The sequence below is a fragment of the Copadichromis virginalis genome, linkage group LG20 (assembly GCF_057382275.1).
Source record: "Copadichromis virginalis isolate Kocher_CV1m ecotype Utaka linkage group LG20, C_Virginalis_male_GT1.1, whole genome shotgun sequence".
Lineage (NCBI taxonomy): Eukaryota > Metazoa > Chordata > Actinopteri > Cichliformes > Cichlidae > Copadichromis > Copadichromis virginalis.
Genome location: NC_140637.1, coordinates 4,456,964 through 4,474,534, shown reverse-complemented (window position 1 = coordinate 4,474,534; position 17,571 = coordinate 4,456,964). Strand labels below are relative to the sequence as shown.

The following is a 17,571-nucleotide window of genomic DNA, read 5'->3' as shown; positions in this document are numbered from 1 at the left end:
TGTGTCGTGTGTGATCAACAAAAACATGAGAAACAATCGTGTGTTTTGTTGTGAAAAAACTGAATCGCCAAAACAGAAAAGTCAGAACAACAGTTTCTTTAATCTGTTTAAAAAAAAATGTCCTCGTGATCAGTGCAAATTATTATTTTTTCCCCCACAAACCTAAAACCATAACTGAGTTTAATGGCTTGAACATATTTTTGGCAGTGTAATGTGATTAAAGCAGGGTACAAGCAAAGTTAACATTGATGTTATTTCAGCAGTTGCATTAATTAACATTTTTCAGGACTTTCTCGGCCTTGTTACTTTCCCCACTGGGCCATCCTGTTGTTTATGGGACACTTCATGAATCTTGGTGACTTCATGTAGGCAGCAATCCTCTCCAGAGCCTACAATGATATAGGAAGACATCTGGTTAAAAAACAAAGCAAAAGCTACCTAGCGGTGAGTTTCAGTAATGTCATTGACATGGGGGCTCCGGGAAAGAAGCCAAAGTGACTGAATAACTTTGTAGTATATATTTGAGAAAATACAAAGTGTAAGTTGCACTGATGGTATCTGATGAACACTGAAGTCTTCTCACCTCAAAACGTTTCATTAGATCATTGAGGTTCTTGAAGTTCTCCAGGCATTTAGGCTCGAGGGCCCTGTGTTCATCCAACAGCTCGTACATAACGAAGTCCACAAAAGTGATCTGTTGAAGGCAGCAGAATTTATAGTATAATCAAACAATAATTCATGAGCAGCATTAAACTTAAAGAAAACCGGTCCTCTCTGCGAAATTTTATAGCCTATCAAAGTTCAACATTTTGTTTTCCATTCACAAACTTACTGTCTGGTTCGCTTTCATCGCTCTAATCATCTCTAAACAGCCCAGGTGTAATCAAGAACCGGTATTTATGGAAGTTTGTTTCTGCCACTTAAAAAAACATTTTTGCCATTTACAAATACAAACTTTGGGTTATTAACTCAAACTTTTGGACTATTGAAATAATAACCTGACTTTTGATAGATGGCATTTTCCCCCAGTGGTTTTAACAAGCTTCCATAGTAGTCTTGGCTCAGGCAATAAAATGTGTTAATGGCTAATTGCAGAGTCAGCAGTTTGATTTTTGCAATGCAAACATCCCCCCTGACTCCTGTCCCACAGAAACAGGTGACAGTTTAGACTTGCATCCACAATGATGAGCACTTCAGAGTGGAAAAAACAGCCTACACAGAAATTCCTTTTCTTTTCTTTTCTTTTCTTTTCTTTTCTTTTCTTTTCTTTTCTTTTCTTTTCTTTTCAAATTCCGCCCCCTAGTGTGGGCACTGAATACAAAGCAAATACAAAGACTCTCCTTTCTTGTTTATGGAGTAGCATACTTTGTCACCAACAAACCACTTTCTTCCTCCGAGGAAATCCGAGAACTGCTTCAGTGTACACTGCAGATTCTTCAGGTAGTCTGGCTTCTGATCCTGATGTCAGAGAAATGAAATTGGCTTTAGTAGAAATTAGCAGTTATTAAAATGAATATTTTTTCTTTCTTCTTTAAAAGTTAACACGCACAATGTTTAAGTAGGTCAGCTTAATAAAGGCAAGCCTGAGGTCCATGGCCTGATTCTCCAGGACGTCCACTCGGATCTTTTCATCCTCAGTCTCTCCACCTGTTATCAAACGACACCTTAGAGGTCCGAGTTACTTAAAAGCATTGGCAGTATTAGTTTGTCAATTAATATAATGTAAAAATCTACAAAGAAATCGCCTCTTTTGAACAAAGTATTAATTTGTTATAAATTTTTAAAACTTACACATGTTGTGCTTACGAGCAATGTATCTCATGATAGCATTGCTTTGCGGTATTTTCCTGTTTCCATCGACCAAGTAGGGTAGCTATGGTGAGATGTGAATTGCAGCATTAGTGTTAGCCGATGGTTTAAATTTGCAAACTTTCCAAATAATTTTATATTTACAGGTTAAACTCTCTTACGTTGGGAAAGTCCATTCCAAGTTTGAATTTGACGTCAGTCCATTGGCTCTTGTCGTAGTCGGGAGCTGCGTAAGAAAACGTGACGTGAGTAAACCCGATGCTCAGCCCGAATTATGACAGATTTGTATCACTGGGTTAAAATGCTTAGTTACCTTCCCCACAGACGTATTGCTTTTCCTCATACTTGTCTCCGGTGTACTCCAGCAGGAGGCGGATGTGCTGGCCAAGCTGCAAATGTCCAATAATCAGGTGAGACACACATATCTGTGTTTTTTAGGCTAGTATACTGCTAGAGTATTTGAAAGTGTGCAATTGGATAGCAACTGGAATCCTGCAGTACTGACTTAAATAATCGTAGTCTCACATGGAACGCAGGAAAAAGATTATTTGCGCATTTACGCACGTGGCACAGTAGCAGTAACTTCAATAACTCACAGATTTGCGTTGTTCTGCACATCCATTTTTAGACAAATTTCTTATTTATAAGGTAGAATAAGGCACCTGGGCTGTATTGGTCCAGAGATCACACATACTGAACCACAGTCAACCTACTCTAGCTTCTAACGGAGGTTTCATCAATTTTCCTTCAGGCGTTTGCCATGCCAAACACGCGTGTAAGACCTACACTGTGTTATGTGTAGATACGTCATTGGTTCTCTTCGTTTTGGAGGACATAACTTGTGCTGCTCTTGGCAGAATGCAGTTTTCATTATTAAAAATGAATTTTGTGATGAGAAATTAGGAGGTTGGTCACCTGCAAAACTTTTGATCCACATCAATCCATTTTTGCAAATTTCATCTGATTACATCAAAGTGTTCATAGAGTCAACTCTAACATGAAATAATATGAAAGAAAACCGCCTTGCAACCATCTTAAAGGGTTGGTTACTTTAATGCGTAAAAATAAAAGGCAACAAAATAACCTCATTATATCTTTTGGACCTGTTAAAAAGGTCAAAATTAGGAACAGTTGTTTTATTGACAGTACCTTTATTGACCTCAGCTGCTGAAGATAATCTAGATTTTTTTATTAGCTCTGTTTGATATAATAACTAAACAGCAGTGCTACAACAATCAGTCAGCCTCCTTTGACCCTGTACGCTTAGGGTGACTTTATTACACTGTAAATACAAACTCAACATTTCCTGGATTTGTTTCAAAGTAGGAGCTCTTTAATTCAACAATGAAAGTAGAACTTACCCCGCGAGTATCCCAGTAACCCAGTATCATTGTCATTTTGAATCCCTTTTCCAAATGTAGCTGAGGGAGACCTGGGCAGCTGCGGTGGTGCAAAGTGTGGTTGGTGAGCTGCTGTCTGCAGCCTATAAAAGGGGACAACAGGTGGGCCGTGCTTCTCTTATCTTTTGGTTCATGGATACAATAAATCTGCTGCATGATGCTGGACTGTGAAGACATTCATGCGTGTGTGTGTGTGTGTGTGTGTGTGTGTGTGTGTGTGTGTGTGTGTGTGTGTGTGTGTGTGTGTGTGTGTGTGTTGCTCTCAATGTCTTCCTTTCATGTAAATGTCTCATCTACACATCTGCATTCTTTATGATAATGTAATATATGATAACGAATATCCTCCACTAAGAATCTGCCCTGCATGAGACTCGTCAGTGATTGACACAGACTATGTATGAATCTGTCTTTGTTATCAAAGAGATAGCTGAGTCACGGTGAGTCTGCAAATCGGGATTCACAGACATCTAAAGAACAAGACGAAGACCGATATGAAGTTCATTTTTGCCAAGTCACAGTTCAGTTACCAGATTTACACTACTGTCTTTATCAGAGGACAGACTTTGCACAAGCTAGTCTACGTGCAATCTTGATGTAATTTCTCGTGCCAGATAAAACCTTCGATAAAACAAAGGGTCGTTTTGTTAAACGTGAAACGTAACTTAAATATAAATCCTGTCTTCATTGTGTCCAGTACACGCTGACAGGTCAGGTCATCTTTTCTACTCATTCTTATTAAAAATGAAAGTCAAACATAAGAAAAGGCACTTAGAAGTCCCAGTAATGTGTATTTTTAACAAACACAACCAGGATTACCGAACCTTTTACAAACAGCACGTACATGTCTCTGGGTGGACACACAATGCTTTGAACAATCAGTCATACTGATGACACCAAGACCCAAACTGAAAGGAGGAGTTTGTAGAGTTGGCTCACTTTCAGTTCCCTAAAAAACAAACAAACAAACAAACAAACAAACAAACAAACAAACAAACAAACAAACAAACAAACAAACAAACAAACAAACAAACAAACAAACAAACAAACAAACAAACAAACAAACAAACAAACAAACAAATTGGTTTAACTTGTGCAAGGACTGAACACGGAGGGAGAGGATCAGCATACGTCACTGACTGTACTATTACTCAGAGATACGTTACTCAAAATTTGATGCGTTTCTTAGTTCTTTAATTTTGAAGAGATTGAGGTTTATAATTGGTTTGAGCTTTCTGCAGAATGTGACCCACATCAGGGGTGGAGATGAGCTGGACATGAAAACAAAGCAGTCTTTGTTTCACATCTTTTTACTCGCTCTGTCATATTTCCACAGAGCTCCAATGATTATCAGCTACTAGCACAAGTGGTTACTCCCTGTGTTCTTAATCAATAATGCCCTCAATGCTTGTTACTTTAGAAACCACTTCTAAATGCATTTGCTTTGAGAGTAAGAATATTTGAAGAATACTGAAGATGGAGAATTTTCGGGGCCTCCTCCAGGTCCCACAACTATTCAACCACGATCTCCATTTTGACCATGGACATTATTAAATGGCCGTTATATCGCATTTTAAACCAGTTTGGCTGCTTTCCACCTCATCCATCTTTTTTGCAGCACCAAAAATATATTACGTTAAAAAGTTCAGGACTGGCTGTGTTAGCATTTTAAATTTGTCTGTTTGCTGTAAATTTATTTGCTACATGTAAACAAAAATGTTAATGGAGCAGGTTAAACTTGCTTTATCAAAACCTTTTAATGAACTTGAAGAGACTCACTATAGACAGATAATATAAACAGAAAAGCCATTAAAATAATATTTGAATATCTCATTTTCTAGTCTTAGATTTACTAAGTCAGGCTGTATCTGATTGTAATCTTAAACTGTCTCAAACAATCAGTGGAGACTTTGTTAATGTTCATAATAAACATGGAAAAAATTGTTTTGCGCAGTCATGATGATTTCGATCTTTGACCGCTGCATGCTAATCAGTTTGTCCTTGAGTCCACGTTAGTGTTTGTGCCCAATCTGAACATATATATTTTTAAGCCTTTACTGAGATATTACTGCTAGTGCAGAGGCATAAGTGTGTATTTTGTTGATCTAAAAGTAAGCTGACCCTAATGGCTTCATGCTGTAGCTTGCTTTCCTTTGCTTATTTTCAGATAGGTGGCCAAACCTGTCATGTTATTTCAAGTTATAAAAGCCTGCTATCTCAGTCTACTCTATCTTTCTGGCAGCCTTCTACTCGTATATGGTCTCTACAACCTTTATTTGCTTGGCACTCTTATGGAACGCTTTCATGTAACATCTCAGTCATCCATATATGCCCTGCGCTCCTGGTGCCTTGAACTTCCACCCTCCATCCTACCTTTACAAAATTATTAATCAACATTGCTAAAATTGCAAGAAATTCTCTCTTTGTACAGTTGATGCAGATGACTTCCATCTTTGATCAGTCAGTGTTGGAGCCAGTGTACATGCAAACTTTATTATCTGTTAACATTATGAAAGCTTGAAAAAGAAATATGACACAAACTGTGAAAATACAGAAAAACAGACACTTCAATATTCTAATCGCCCTCTTCTTCAATGGTATCCTTTTGTTTCACACCAACCGTCTTCATGTCCTCCTTCACTGCAACCATGAATCTTCTATGTAGTCTTCATCTTCTCCTCCTGCCTGGGTGCTCCATCTTCAACATCCCTTGTTCAAAATACCCACGATACCCTCTCTGCACATGTCCAAACCATCTCAGCCTTGCTTCTCTAACTTTGTTTCCAAACTGCTCAACCTGAGCTGTCCCTCTGACGTACTCATTTCAGATGTTTTTTTTGGTTTTTTTTGGCCTGTCCCGTTTGGCTCTTTTGCCCTCAGAATTGTTGTCTAAAGGCAAAGAAAGATGCCCAACGGATTTACTTTACCAAACTGACCATCCCAGCCTTGCCGTAATGGTCCATTTGATTCACCTTTTATTGTTTATTTTATTTTCACTTACTGAATACGGGACAGACTTGACTGGGGGAAAGAAGGGGAGAAAGAAAGAGGGAAAGAGAAACAGCTGAGAAGAGGGACGGGGGAGAAGGGCAAAAGACAAAAACCAACAGAACGGGCAGAGAAAAAAAAATGCATATATCAATCACCTGGATCACCTGCTGAGAAAGAAAAAAGAAAGCAAGCAGAAGAGAACAAGAGTAATAGAATAAACAACATCACAATGATATATGGGAATATGACAGTAAATACTAAATGTTAAACATTATTGTGCAGCACATAAGATCAACAGAACACAGTGTGCTTCGAGGTAGGAGCCAAAAAGGGTGTAGTTTGTGGGTGTGATCACCCGTGTGTACACCTGTGAGCATGGACGCGCTTGTTTTTTGTTTTTTAAAAGGTTCCTTCATGTAATAATCTGCTAGAGGGTGTGGGGGGGCCACAGCCCCGTCCTCCACGGCGTGAAGCAGGTGTGGAGGAGATCAAAACTCCAGACATCCAGAGGCCCCCAGAACACAAGAGACCAAGGAAGACCAACAGAGGGGCAGCTGCGCCACTGTCCCAGAAAGAGCTCAGGAGAGTCCCAGATGAGGGCTCACTCAGCAGCCGCGGAGCAGAAGCCAGGGGGAGTTGCAGTGACGCGCCCGTGAGCTCCGCCGGCAGCCAGCTGCGCCTGAGTGACCGAGCCCCAGGCCGAGAGGCCGGGGGCACCCCACCTCCGAAGTGGCCCGAGCGAGCCCCAGGCTCCAGGCCCCGATAAGCGGCCGCCAAGGAGTGAGCCGGTGTGTACCTGGACGCCCACCCCCAGACACAAAGAACCACCAACACACCGACACCTGAGGGAGTCCGCCACCGGCAGGGGAAGTGGTGGTAGGGGGAGATAGGCCTCCAAACCTTGGAGGGCCTGAGATGTCCCCAGAGAGGTGGCGCCTGACACCCAACCTGACATATAGACACAGACATACAGGCACACACAGACACAAACATCCATTCCCACCCTCATGCTCTCATATGCACTTACTCCACACTCAACCAACGTGGAGACAGACATAAAGAGACGTTGTACACACGATCACACTCCCCAAGCGTACTCTACAAACCGGGTCTAGGTGCCCCCGCCCCTGGAGGGGGGAACTGCACCCAGACCCAGGTGGTGTTTCCCTTTTCCCTGCGGTGGGGGGAGGCAGACCGCCCCGACTCCGCAGCAGCAGGAAGGCTCCACACTCCAGACCGCAGTCGGACGGCCAACTCCTCCTACTAGCCCCCCCGCTCCAGCAGGTCGCAGAGAATGGGGGTGAGAGAAGACTCCAAACCTCCCTCCACCCGCTCATTGTAGTGTTGATGCATGTGTGTTCTAAGGTGCATTTAAAACCCAGGAGGGCTTGGAGCTACCTGCCAGAGAGCAGCAAGTAAGCGCATGGTCCCTCCTGCTAGCCCTCAATGTCTACGTGTATTTAAAATTGAGAGGTGGGCAACGATGCCAGGGGTGGGGTGTACACCCTGATGGTACTTTGGACTCCGTGTATCGTGCCCACCCCCAAGATCCTATATGTATGTGTAATGAGAGTGTGAGTGATGTGAATGTCTAAGTTGTGGGATAAAATTGAGGCAGAGGCAGCCAGAAGGGGACAGAGGGGGGGGTAGCCTCCTCTGCACCCTGGTGACATACCCCTACTCCAATGCCCTGCATGTGTGGGTGGTTGTGGTGGAGCGGGAAGAGGGAGGCAGCTGGAGATGGGGAGGGAAGGAAGGGAGGGGCAAGTGACCCCTCCCTGGGGCCAGCTCCCCCGCTGACCCCAGTAGGCACCCCCATACTCCGCGACCCGCCAGGGAAAGGGGGCCCAGGCCCATCCAGACCGGGGCCCAGTGCAGCAGCGCCGCCCGGCCCCACAGAGCCCGGGACAGTCCACCCAACCCCACCACAGAGAAAACTGCACCCACCCCACCATCCACTCATCTTCCAGACTACATAAGACAATAAACACCCAGGCTGAGATCTTCCTCCACCTCTCCTGTATCTCCCCCTCCTGCAGAGGGAGCTCCTGAGGAGAGGAAAGCTCCTGCAAGATGTGACAATCTCCCCCACCAGTTGAAGAGCCCCCCAGGTGGCTCGACGCACCGGCGGCACCCTGCTCCAGGGCTGGGCCCCCATGCACCCACCCGCCCACAACCCCGGCAACACACCAACCAGGATCCAAGCCCCCGAGGCCCGGCCAGGGCCCCAGCCCAGAGACGGAGCGCCCCCAGAACCTCACGCCCATCCCGGACCCACCCAGGGGCAGCCAGGCTACCAGGTCAGTAACCCACGTCCGTCAGCACAGACCCTCCCCTAGCCCCGCTGCACGCAGCCGCGAGGAAACAGTCACCTGAGAGCCAACAGAGCCCCTAACCGGACATGACCGCTACCCCGGGTTGAGCCCCCCAAGGAAAATGCCTCCGGGGAACCCCCCGACGCCCTAAGCCTGTCCCTACCCCCACACCAATCACAACAGTGAAGGCGGGACCAAACTATGACCCCCCACCCCCACTAGGTGATGGAGCTGATCAAAGGAGCCCAGAGCAATTGATCTGATGTGGTGGCAGAGGCTGTATCAAGGCTAATGTAATCTAATAGATAATTTCTATATTGGTTAGAATTAAGATTATTTTTATTTTTCCAGTTCATGAGGACTGTTTTCTTGGCTATGCATAGGGCAGTGAAAACCATATGGGCGATATTCTTTTCTGAAGTGACATTATCTAAGCTGCCCAACAAACACACTAAGGGGGAAGTTGGAATGTTACATTTCAGACACTTCGATAAGTCTTCACATATCTCGCGCCAAAACTTCTGAACTGGTGGACAGAACCAAAGAGCGTGGATATAATTGTCCGGTGAATTGGTTTGGCAGTGTGAGCAGTTGTTGGTAGACGTAAAGCCCATCTTGAACATCCGATGACCTGTATAGTGCACTCTATGTAATATTTTGTATTGAATTAATTGAAGACTGGGATTTCTAATTAGATGAAAGGTTTTTAAGCAAATCTGAGACCAGAAGTTTAGGTCTAAGTTAACTGATAAATCCGCTTCCCATTTTGCAATAGGAAGTGATATTGATTCATGTTTTAGAAAGCATTCTGTATATTTTGGATAGTAATTTGGGGGGTTTAAGAGTAAGAAATTGAACCACACTTGGTGGTGTTTGTAGTTCAACTTGACCCGGTTTAAATTTCTTTTTTACTATGGATTTAATTTGTTGATATTCTAAAAATCTTTTCTTGTTGATCCCATATTGTGTAACTAGTCCGTCAAATGAAATAAATTCTGTTCCTTCTAGTATATGTTCTAAGTATTTGATTCCTTTATCACTCCAATCTGAAAAGTTTATCATATTATTGTTTTGTAATATGTCAGGGTTGTTCCAGATAGGTGTACGTTTGCATGGGATTAATGAAGACGCCGTCAATTTTAGAAACTCCCACCATGCTATCAGAGAAGAGCTGATGTTGATGCTTTTAAAGCATTCATGTCGTTGGATGTTTCAGATCATTTCAGATGTTAATGACGGTGTTAATGAGAGCTGGGCAGAGATGTAGGATTTACTATGCAAAATGTAGAGAATGTTTAGTTCAACATTTGTCACACGACAAAAGAAGTGTCAGAATTATGGTAACCGTTTTGACACAAAAAGACCAAACATGTTGAAAGATCAAATTCTTGGAAATATTTTAGAGCTTTTTTGTAATTTTGCTTGTCTTCAGGAACAGTTCTCCAGGCTTCTTAAAGGACATTCAGAGCACTTATTTCAATATTGGCTGGCTTTTGTCCTCTTCTCTATTGAGACATTGTTAAAAACAATGCCTCATAAATTTTGACAAGATCTCCAACACCACCACCATGACAGAGCTTCCACTGTGTTTTACAGATGGCTATAGGCACTCATTGTTATACCGCTCAAACTGCCTCCATACATTTTTTTTTCTAAATCCCCCCTTCATTAAAAAAATGGCTCCCTGACAGCCACCATTCCACAGAAACCATTTCTGAAGAGGCTTCAGTGGACAGTAGATGGCTCAAATCAAGAACCGGATGCATTTTCTGCTCTCGTGCTGCATTAAACTACATCAGATACATTTTGATGCGACTTGCTGTGCAGGACATTACGCTAAGATTGAAACACCAACAAAGAGTCAGAACAAAATTCACTTTAATGTGCCAAAAAACAAACAAACAAAAGGTTATAAATTCTAACAATAAGTGCTTTCATTAGAAATGTTTCAGTACAAATGAGTCCGGACCGCCCCAAATCTGAAATCATTAATGGTTTTACAAACGGCATGTTACGTAATTAAACACCATCAAATCTACCAGTCAGAGAGCAAAATGGCACTTTTTTTTTTCCAGTCATGACTTTGGTGTTAATTTGACAGTTTCATTAATTAACATTTTTCAGGAATTTTCCAGGGCATAAAAGGCACTGTTATTTACTATTTGTTTCCAAATTTGGCCATCTTGTTGTTTATCGGAGCCTTCATGAATCTTGGTGACTTCATGTATGCAGCGATCTTCTCCAGAGCCTGCAATGACATAATGGCCGTTGATTAAAATAAAAACACTGGAATTTTAAGAAACGAAAGGAAACTCCAGAGCCAACACCACACAAAGAAAGGTAAAAAAATAAAGGTTAAATTACATCATTAATGCAAAGACTTTGACTGTTCTCACCTCAAAACGGTTTAAAAAGTCTGTGAGGTTCTTGCAGTCATCCAGGCATTTGGAATCAAAGAGCCTGTGTTGGTCCAACAGCTCGTACATAATGAAGTCCACAAAAGTGATCTGTTGTGAAGAAAAGTTGCATAAGCATGTTAGAAGTAACAGAATCTGTGGTGTAAATCAAACAATAAGTCACCAGCCACGTTAAACCTGCAGAGAATCGGACACTTCTGCAGCTTTATGAAGCCCTAGAACACTAAAGTTCAACACTTTGATTTTCTATCCACAAACTTACTGCCAGGTTCACCTTCTCCTCCAATTATTTATAAATCAGTTTAAGAACCAGTATTAAATTTAGGCTGCATCCTGCCTAATACTGATGAGCTAGCACAGCATAAAAAGTACAGGTTTTTCTCTGCACAACTAACAAAATAATTTATGTTCACATCTAAAAACAATGTACAATTTAGAGTGAGAAAAAGGGCCTCAAATTGTCAAATTCTGCCCCCAGTTTGTCTATTAAATTTAAATCTGTAAAAGCAGCTTTAAAACAAGACTCCTCTCATATTTATGGACAGGTATACCTTGTCACCGGCAAACCACTTCCGATCTCCGAGGAAATCGGAGAACTGCTTTAGTGTATTTGGAAGCATCTTTAGGTAATCAGGCTTCATCTCATCCTGAAGAAACCAGAGAGATGACACTAGCGTTAGTGGAGTTTTAGGGAATTCAAAGAATATTTATGGATATTTTTTATTTTAATTAAACACTCACAAAGTTGGTGTAGCATAGCCTCACAAACCCATTTCTAAAGTCCATGGACTGGTTCTCAATGATGTCCACTCGAACCTTTTCACCCTCAGTCTCTCCACCTGTTGTCAAAGTTTACAAGATTCACATAAATAATAAAGAAACTAACAGTAATATTAGTTTAACATTGATTTACAATATAACTTGGAAAAAAAATCTTCTCAAACAAAATGCACGCTACTGTACTTACACATGTTGTGCTTACGAGCAATGTATCTCATGATAGCATTGCTTTGTGTTATCTTCCTGTCTCCATCCAGCAAGTAGGGTAGCTATAGTGAGATATAAATTCCAATAATAATGTTAGCTGATTGTTGCATTCTTCACAATTGAATTTTTAGTCGCACTTTAAAAAACTCTTACATTGGGAAAGTCCAGTCCAAGTTTGCTTTTTACATCAGTCCAGCAGGTCTTGTCATAGTTTGGAGCTGTGAGACATGAATTAATTAATTAGAGAGTTATGAGTTTTTTCCCCCCTTTAAATCAATAGGCTGAAATGATAAGTTACCTTCCCCACAGACATAGTATTTGTCCTCGTACTCTTCCCCAGTATACTCCAGCAGGAGGCGTATGGGCTGGGCAAGCTGCAAAAAGCCAAAAATCAGAGTTGAGAGATTTTTTTTAATGTACATTAGCACCTCTGAACTGTAAAGTCTGCATAAGAATGTGGGCAGAGGACATGCATTGGACTTCACTTACGTAATTTACAGATTTACTGTGGTACAAACAAAATGGGCCAGTGTACACGTTTCATGAATCTGATGCCAAATTTACAGAGGGCAAGAATGTTTCCATGCACATTTTCATAAATGAAGGACATAATTTCAGAAGTCTTGTGGTTTGTTTAGCTATAACCTGGAAGATTTAAGCCCTGCTGTGATGATGCTTTTGGAGAGAAAAGACTTTCTCCTGTCAGCGCTTCCAAACAAGACACATTTGTTCAGTCTTTTTCCCCATTTATACTCTCATGAACTTTAATATTCAACATGTTCACTGAGGCCTGCAGAATCTTGGAGATGTAGCTCTAAGGTTTTTTGCAGTTTCTCTGGGAATGGTACGGTGTGACCTTGGGGTGAATTTACTGGGACATTCACCCTTGAGAAGTTTAGCTTTTACAGTACTGCACCTGGCGCTGTGAAAACTCTTCACATGCTTGTACATGCCCAGGACACTACAGTTTGGCTCGTGTCACGCCAGCTTCAAAACATCACCCAGGTTTAAAGCTGCAATCGGATCCCTAATTCACTCAATTCTTTGCCACATTAAAGAAAAGAAATAAAATAAAAATATGAAATTAGAGATCATTATGGCTCAACACTTCTCTATGATTACACTAGTAGCCATTAGTTAATTCCACCTAGAGTTACTCACAGAAAAGACAAAAAGACTTGCCGAGACAGTTTAGGCTATTAGAAAAGCACATGTTCAGATGGGTATTTTCTGGGTCAATTTTGGGATTTTGTTTGTATTATTTCTGTTATGTTATTTTGTCTGCCTCCTTAACAGCTTAACTTTGTAAATAACAAACTTTCAAGTCAACTGCTTCTTTTGGTGTTGAACTAGAAGTGAACATTGAACACAGACACTGACAGAGCCCTCCTAAGTGTGAATACTGAACCTGATATAATAAGGATTGTAGAGCAAAGCACAAATGTCGAAGTTCTGTCCAGCTTAAACCAAAATAAAATTAACCCTCTTTTTAAAAAGGTTTTTAAAAAAAAAAAAAGTTTTACACATATACATAGGTAATATATGGCTGTTAAACTATACTGCACCACCTTGTCCTGAGGTAACTTTTAATGGAGCATGTAGAATTGGATTGATCCAAGATTGAGACGATTATAGCTAATTGAAGCACAGGTAAAAGACTTCTTGAACTCCACTTGTGGTGCAGGAAAGACTACTGCAAATATAAACCATGATACATGAAAATGATTCCAATAATCAAAACCCGAAGTAAAACATTTGAAGTAAATCTTCAAATCAGCTACATTGACTTTTACTCTACTCTTTAAAATTACAGCATTATAGCTACAAGTTTGTCTAACAAATAGGGCTGCCACGATTTGTCGACTAGTCACGATTACGTCGATTATCAAAATCGTCGACGACTGATTTAATAGTCGACGCGTCGTTTGAAGCTTTGTAAGATCACAAAAGACGCAGGAATAAGTGGCAGGATTTAAGAGTGTAATAACGGACTGAAACAGAAGATGGCAGCATTGCATGTACAAGGATGTCAGCTACCGTTAAACCCTGAAGAAGAAGAAGAAGAAGCAGCTGTGTCCCAGAATTCATAGCGCGGCCCAGCGCAGTTTCCAACAATGGCGGCAGTTAGTTAGTTTTAATGTTACTCTTATTATTCTTTCTGGGTCACAAAATAAACGTTTAACATATTTTCAGGCGAGAATGTAGCTGTGTAAACCTCAAATATCTGCTCAGTTTATCAGGACACCACATATTTTCAAAAGCGCTCCAACGTTTTCGGAGACATCTGTTACCCACTAGCTCGTTAGCGAGCCGGGGGCTAGGCTCACTAGCGCCGTGAGAACACCGGACTCCCCGCAAATCGTTTTCAAACCCACCGCCGTCTTTCGCTACTCAGGTTAAATATATATGAGTCACTTAGATAACTTAAAATGTTATTGTTTGGCTTTTTTTTTTTGTATTTTATTTGTTCCTGAGTAAATCAGTTTGTCTGAGATTAAAGTTATAGTTTTTACACAGCTGAATAAACGTCAAGCAGACAACTGATTATCAGAAGTGTGAGATGCTCCAGAATATACTCCAGTGTCCTGTTATATTTTAGATAGCAAGGAGTTTATTAAACTTCACCGAAACAATCTGCAAATTTCATTAAAATTTAATAAACTATCATCTTGTCTTTATTTTTAGTTAGCACAGACCTTAAACACTTAAAGCTGTAAGCTAATGATAGTTATATAAGAGCAGATGCTGCTGGTGCAATAAGCTGTAGTTTTACGTCCAATGGATGATGATCTGATTAGTCGACTAATCGCAAAAATAATCGGTGACTAGTCCACTATCAAAATAATCGTTTGTGGCAGCCCTACTAACAAACAAAAGATCCCTGGTTCGGCCCTAGGAGGAGACACAAATCCCTTCTGGGGTTGTGCCAAGGAGTGCCCCAGGTGCAAAAACTGCAGAATAACACGTGCTCAACTACCTGCTCAAACAACCCCCCTGTGAATAAAGAAGCTCTATAGCTGTATCATCAGCTTTAGCTCTAGATTAATTACGAAAAATATTTAAAGCGGCCACAAAGAGACAGTTTGCAGAGCCTTCTGTAATGCAAACTGCACAAAATTCCCATGCCTTATGAAAAAACGTGAACATAACTAATAAATATTTTTATTTTTTAACGAGAGGCTGTAAGGTTAAGCTCTCGTGGCTTGTTCAGATGGCTTCATATGCCAGTAAGTCTAGATTAATGGGAGGAGCAGAAATTCATGAGATTTTGCAGACAGCTGAAACCATTTAGAGACTTGAACTCTGCTCACACGAGCAGCCCTGGCACTGTGTGCACACGTCCCTGTGCTTTGACAATGTAAGAGGTTTAGAAATGAATATGTCCCACACAACTAACCCTACACTAAAGTCTGACTCGTTGAATAATGTAACCTCAAATGTTACTAGCATCTCGGCTCTAAATAGCGTAACACGTCAGCTATCAGGCTACACTGACAAAGATAACAGTTTGTGCAAAGGCACGCCGAGCTCGGCTGTTTTGCAGTTACATAATAACTTAGCGAGCTTCAAACAGTTTCTATAAACAGTTACACATCTTAAAAATTAAACACACTAACGCTATCCGCTAAAGGTTAGACGCCACCGAGGTTTAAAAACAGAAAAATGGCCATGATAAGACGGGAAATCGGTATTTTTGTCGATTAGATGGAGGTTCAGCCGTTGCGAACAACTGCGGGCTGCACACATGGAGTTTTTCAGCTCCCTGTTAGCTCCACTTACCCCACGAATATCCCAGTAAGCCAGTGTCATTGGCATTTTGAATCACTTTCTGAGACCAAATGGAGCCGAAAGAGACAGTAGCTTCTGCAGCGGAGCGCAGGTCTGCACGAAGGCGGGAGATGAGCCGGTGGAGGGGGACAGGCGGAGCAAGTGGGCGGGGCGAACCGGGCGGTCACACATTGCTGCTCTGATCCGGTTCTTCGGTTTATGCATAAACAACTACTGCACGCTATGTGATTCTGTGAATCTCGTGCTAATCTCAGGCTTCTTTGTTGTCTTTAACAGGTTCTTCCTCTTTTACAAACAACATCTTCAGTTCTGCACAGTGCAGGGCCGTGCACAGATGTGGGTAGGTGCTCAATGTTATTAACAAAGGGCACATAGAACCAGGCTGAATACCAACAAAGCACATTCATCAGGAATATAATATGGAATCGCATCATACTATATCACTGTCATCAGGTGGGGGAATGTAGCCTGTGTTTTAATGATAGGGTTCAATGTTGGTGTTGAGGGGTTGCTGCTGCTCCTGATAGTGCTGGAGGGCAGGGCTGTGTTGATCTGAGACTGTAGACATGGTGGCTGATTAAACAAGTATTATGGGATAATAATAAAATGCAAAGATCGGTAACAGTGCTTGGAACCTTAATGCAACAGATTTTAAAAACGGTGGGAAATAAACTAGGCTCTGTCTGTTACTCACTCTTTGCCTCTCTCCCTACTTCCATCTCCACATCTGATTTGTCACTCTCAACTTGCTGTCCATTTGAGAACAAGGCACGATTTGCTGTTGCATTAATGTATTATTTAATTATCCACACTTAACAACTCTGGCACCTAATCCATAATAGAGTAATGATAGAAAAACGTTAAAGAACCAAACCATTACAATTGTGTTTATTACTCTTTAAATACTTGAGTAATAATTATATATCCATAAAACATGCCCACACACATGCACAATGACATTTACATCTTCTCCATAATGTATATACTATGACACAAGTTTGCACCATTGTGCTGATCCATTATTATTTATTCCTGTCATGGTCCTGAGTCTGACGACTCAGTGTTTTGTGTTTCCTTATATTACTCCATGTTCTTGTTTATTCTGGTCATGTCTTTTGTTAGGGTTTGCCATTTGTTAGGTTTCTGTTCTGTGCCTGCCTGCTCACACTTCTCTGTGTTCCCTCTGTCCATGGTGTCCCTGTGTCTGCTCGTGAATCTGTCTGTTAAGTTCATTGTTTTATTCTGAAAGTCTCTGCCTCATGTGAGTGTGTTCAGGTTACATTTCCCCTGCCTTGTCAGCTCTGATTTCTCCCCGGTGTGTTCCCCTCCTGTCTCCCATCCCTTGATTACTGCTGTGAGTATTTAAGCCCTGTGTGTTCTCCTGCCTCTCCTTGTTCGTCTGCGTTATCTCCTTCCGTCATCCTGTGTGGTTCCCCTGCATCTGTCTACGTCTCCCTGCATCTCCGTTTGTGTCTCTAGGTTTCAGATTTGTTTTATTCTTAGTTTTCCCAGTTAGGTTTTGTCTGTTCTCGCCATCCTTTGCCTTTTGTTGTACGTCATCCTCCTCAATAAAAGCCCACTCACATCACTAGTGCCTGCATCTTGGGTCCTTTAATAAATTACACACGGCTCGCCCCGCTAGCTGTGACAATTCCTAGTGCTAAAATAACAAAGTAATAAGAACAACAACAACAAAAAGTAATACATATAAAATAATGTATTTATGATGATTCCATTTGTTTGGCTATCCATTCTGCGCAAGGCAGAAAGCTTATTAAATGTTTAAATCGTAGAGATACAATAATGTTGCTGCTGTAAAATCAGCCTTTTGACTCTTTTGAAATATGAATCTAATATAATCTGTTT

The 17,571-nt window shown here is 41.5% G+C and overlaps 2 protein-coding genes across 2 annotated transcripts; both read right to left on the bottom strand.

Annotated features, from left to right (window-relative positions):
• Nucleotides 1-81: 81 nt before the first annotated feature.
• On the bottom strand, nucleotides 82-3,251 carry LOC146684087 (glutathione S-transferase Mu 3-like). Its single transcript, XM_085443382.1, has 8 exons — nucleotides 3,171-3,251; nucleotides 2,123-2,198; nucleotides 1,971-2,035; nucleotides 1,792-1,873; nucleotides 1,550-1,647; nucleotides 1,366-1,458; nucleotides 584-694; nucleotides 82-389 (listed from the first exon to the last, which is right to left on the bottom strand). The coding sequence occupies exons 1-8, from the start codon at nucleotides 3,204-3,206 to the stop codon at nucleotides 303-305; spliced, it is 648 nt and encodes a 215-aa protein (XP_085299508.1). The 5' UTR covers nucleotides 3,207-3,251; the 3' UTR covers nucleotides 82-302.
• Nucleotides 3,252-10,373: 7,122 nt separating this feature from the next.
• Nucleotides 10,374-15,838, bottom strand: LOC146684086 (glutathione S-transferase Mu 3-like). Its single transcript, XM_085443990.1, has 8 exons — nucleotides 15,697-15,838; nucleotides 12,215-12,290; nucleotides 12,070-12,134; nucleotides 11,897-11,978; nucleotides 11,671-11,768; nucleotides 11,481-11,576; nucleotides 10,909-11,019; nucleotides 10,374-10,760 (listed from the first exon to the last, which is right to left on the bottom strand). Exons 1-8 carry the CDS (start codon nucleotides 15,730-15,732, stop codon nucleotides 10,671-10,673), a joined length of 654 nt encoding a protein of 217 aa, XP_085300116.1. The 5' UTR covers nucleotides 15,733-15,838; the 3' UTR covers nucleotides 10,374-10,670.
• Between the last annotated feature and the right edge of the window lie 1,733 nt (nucleotides 15,839-17,571).

Coding starts and splice junctions, on each gene's coding strand:
- LOC146684086 (XM_085443990.1), bottom strand. CDS start 15,732: ATGCCAATGACACTGGCTTACTGGGATATTCGTGGG. Junction 12,291..15,696: donor CTTACTGGGATATTCGTGGG/GTAAGTGGAGCT, acceptor GGCTTTTTGCAG/CTTGCCCAGCCCATACGCCT. Junction 11,769..11,896: donor TGCTCGTAAGCACAACATGT/GTAAGTACAGTA, acceptor CTTTGACAACAG/GTGGAGAGACTGAGGGTGAA.
- LOC146684087 (XM_085443382.1), bottom strand. CDS start 3,206: ATGACAATGATACTGGGTTACTGGGATACTCGCGGG. Junction 2,199..3,170: donor GTTACTGGGATACTCGCGGG/GTAAGTTCTACT, acceptor GGACATTTGCAG/CTTGGCCAGCACATCCGCCT. Junction 2,036..2,122: donor GCAATACGTCTGTGGGGAAG/GTAACTAAGCAT, acceptor TTTCTTACGCAG/CTCCCGACTACGACAAGAGC.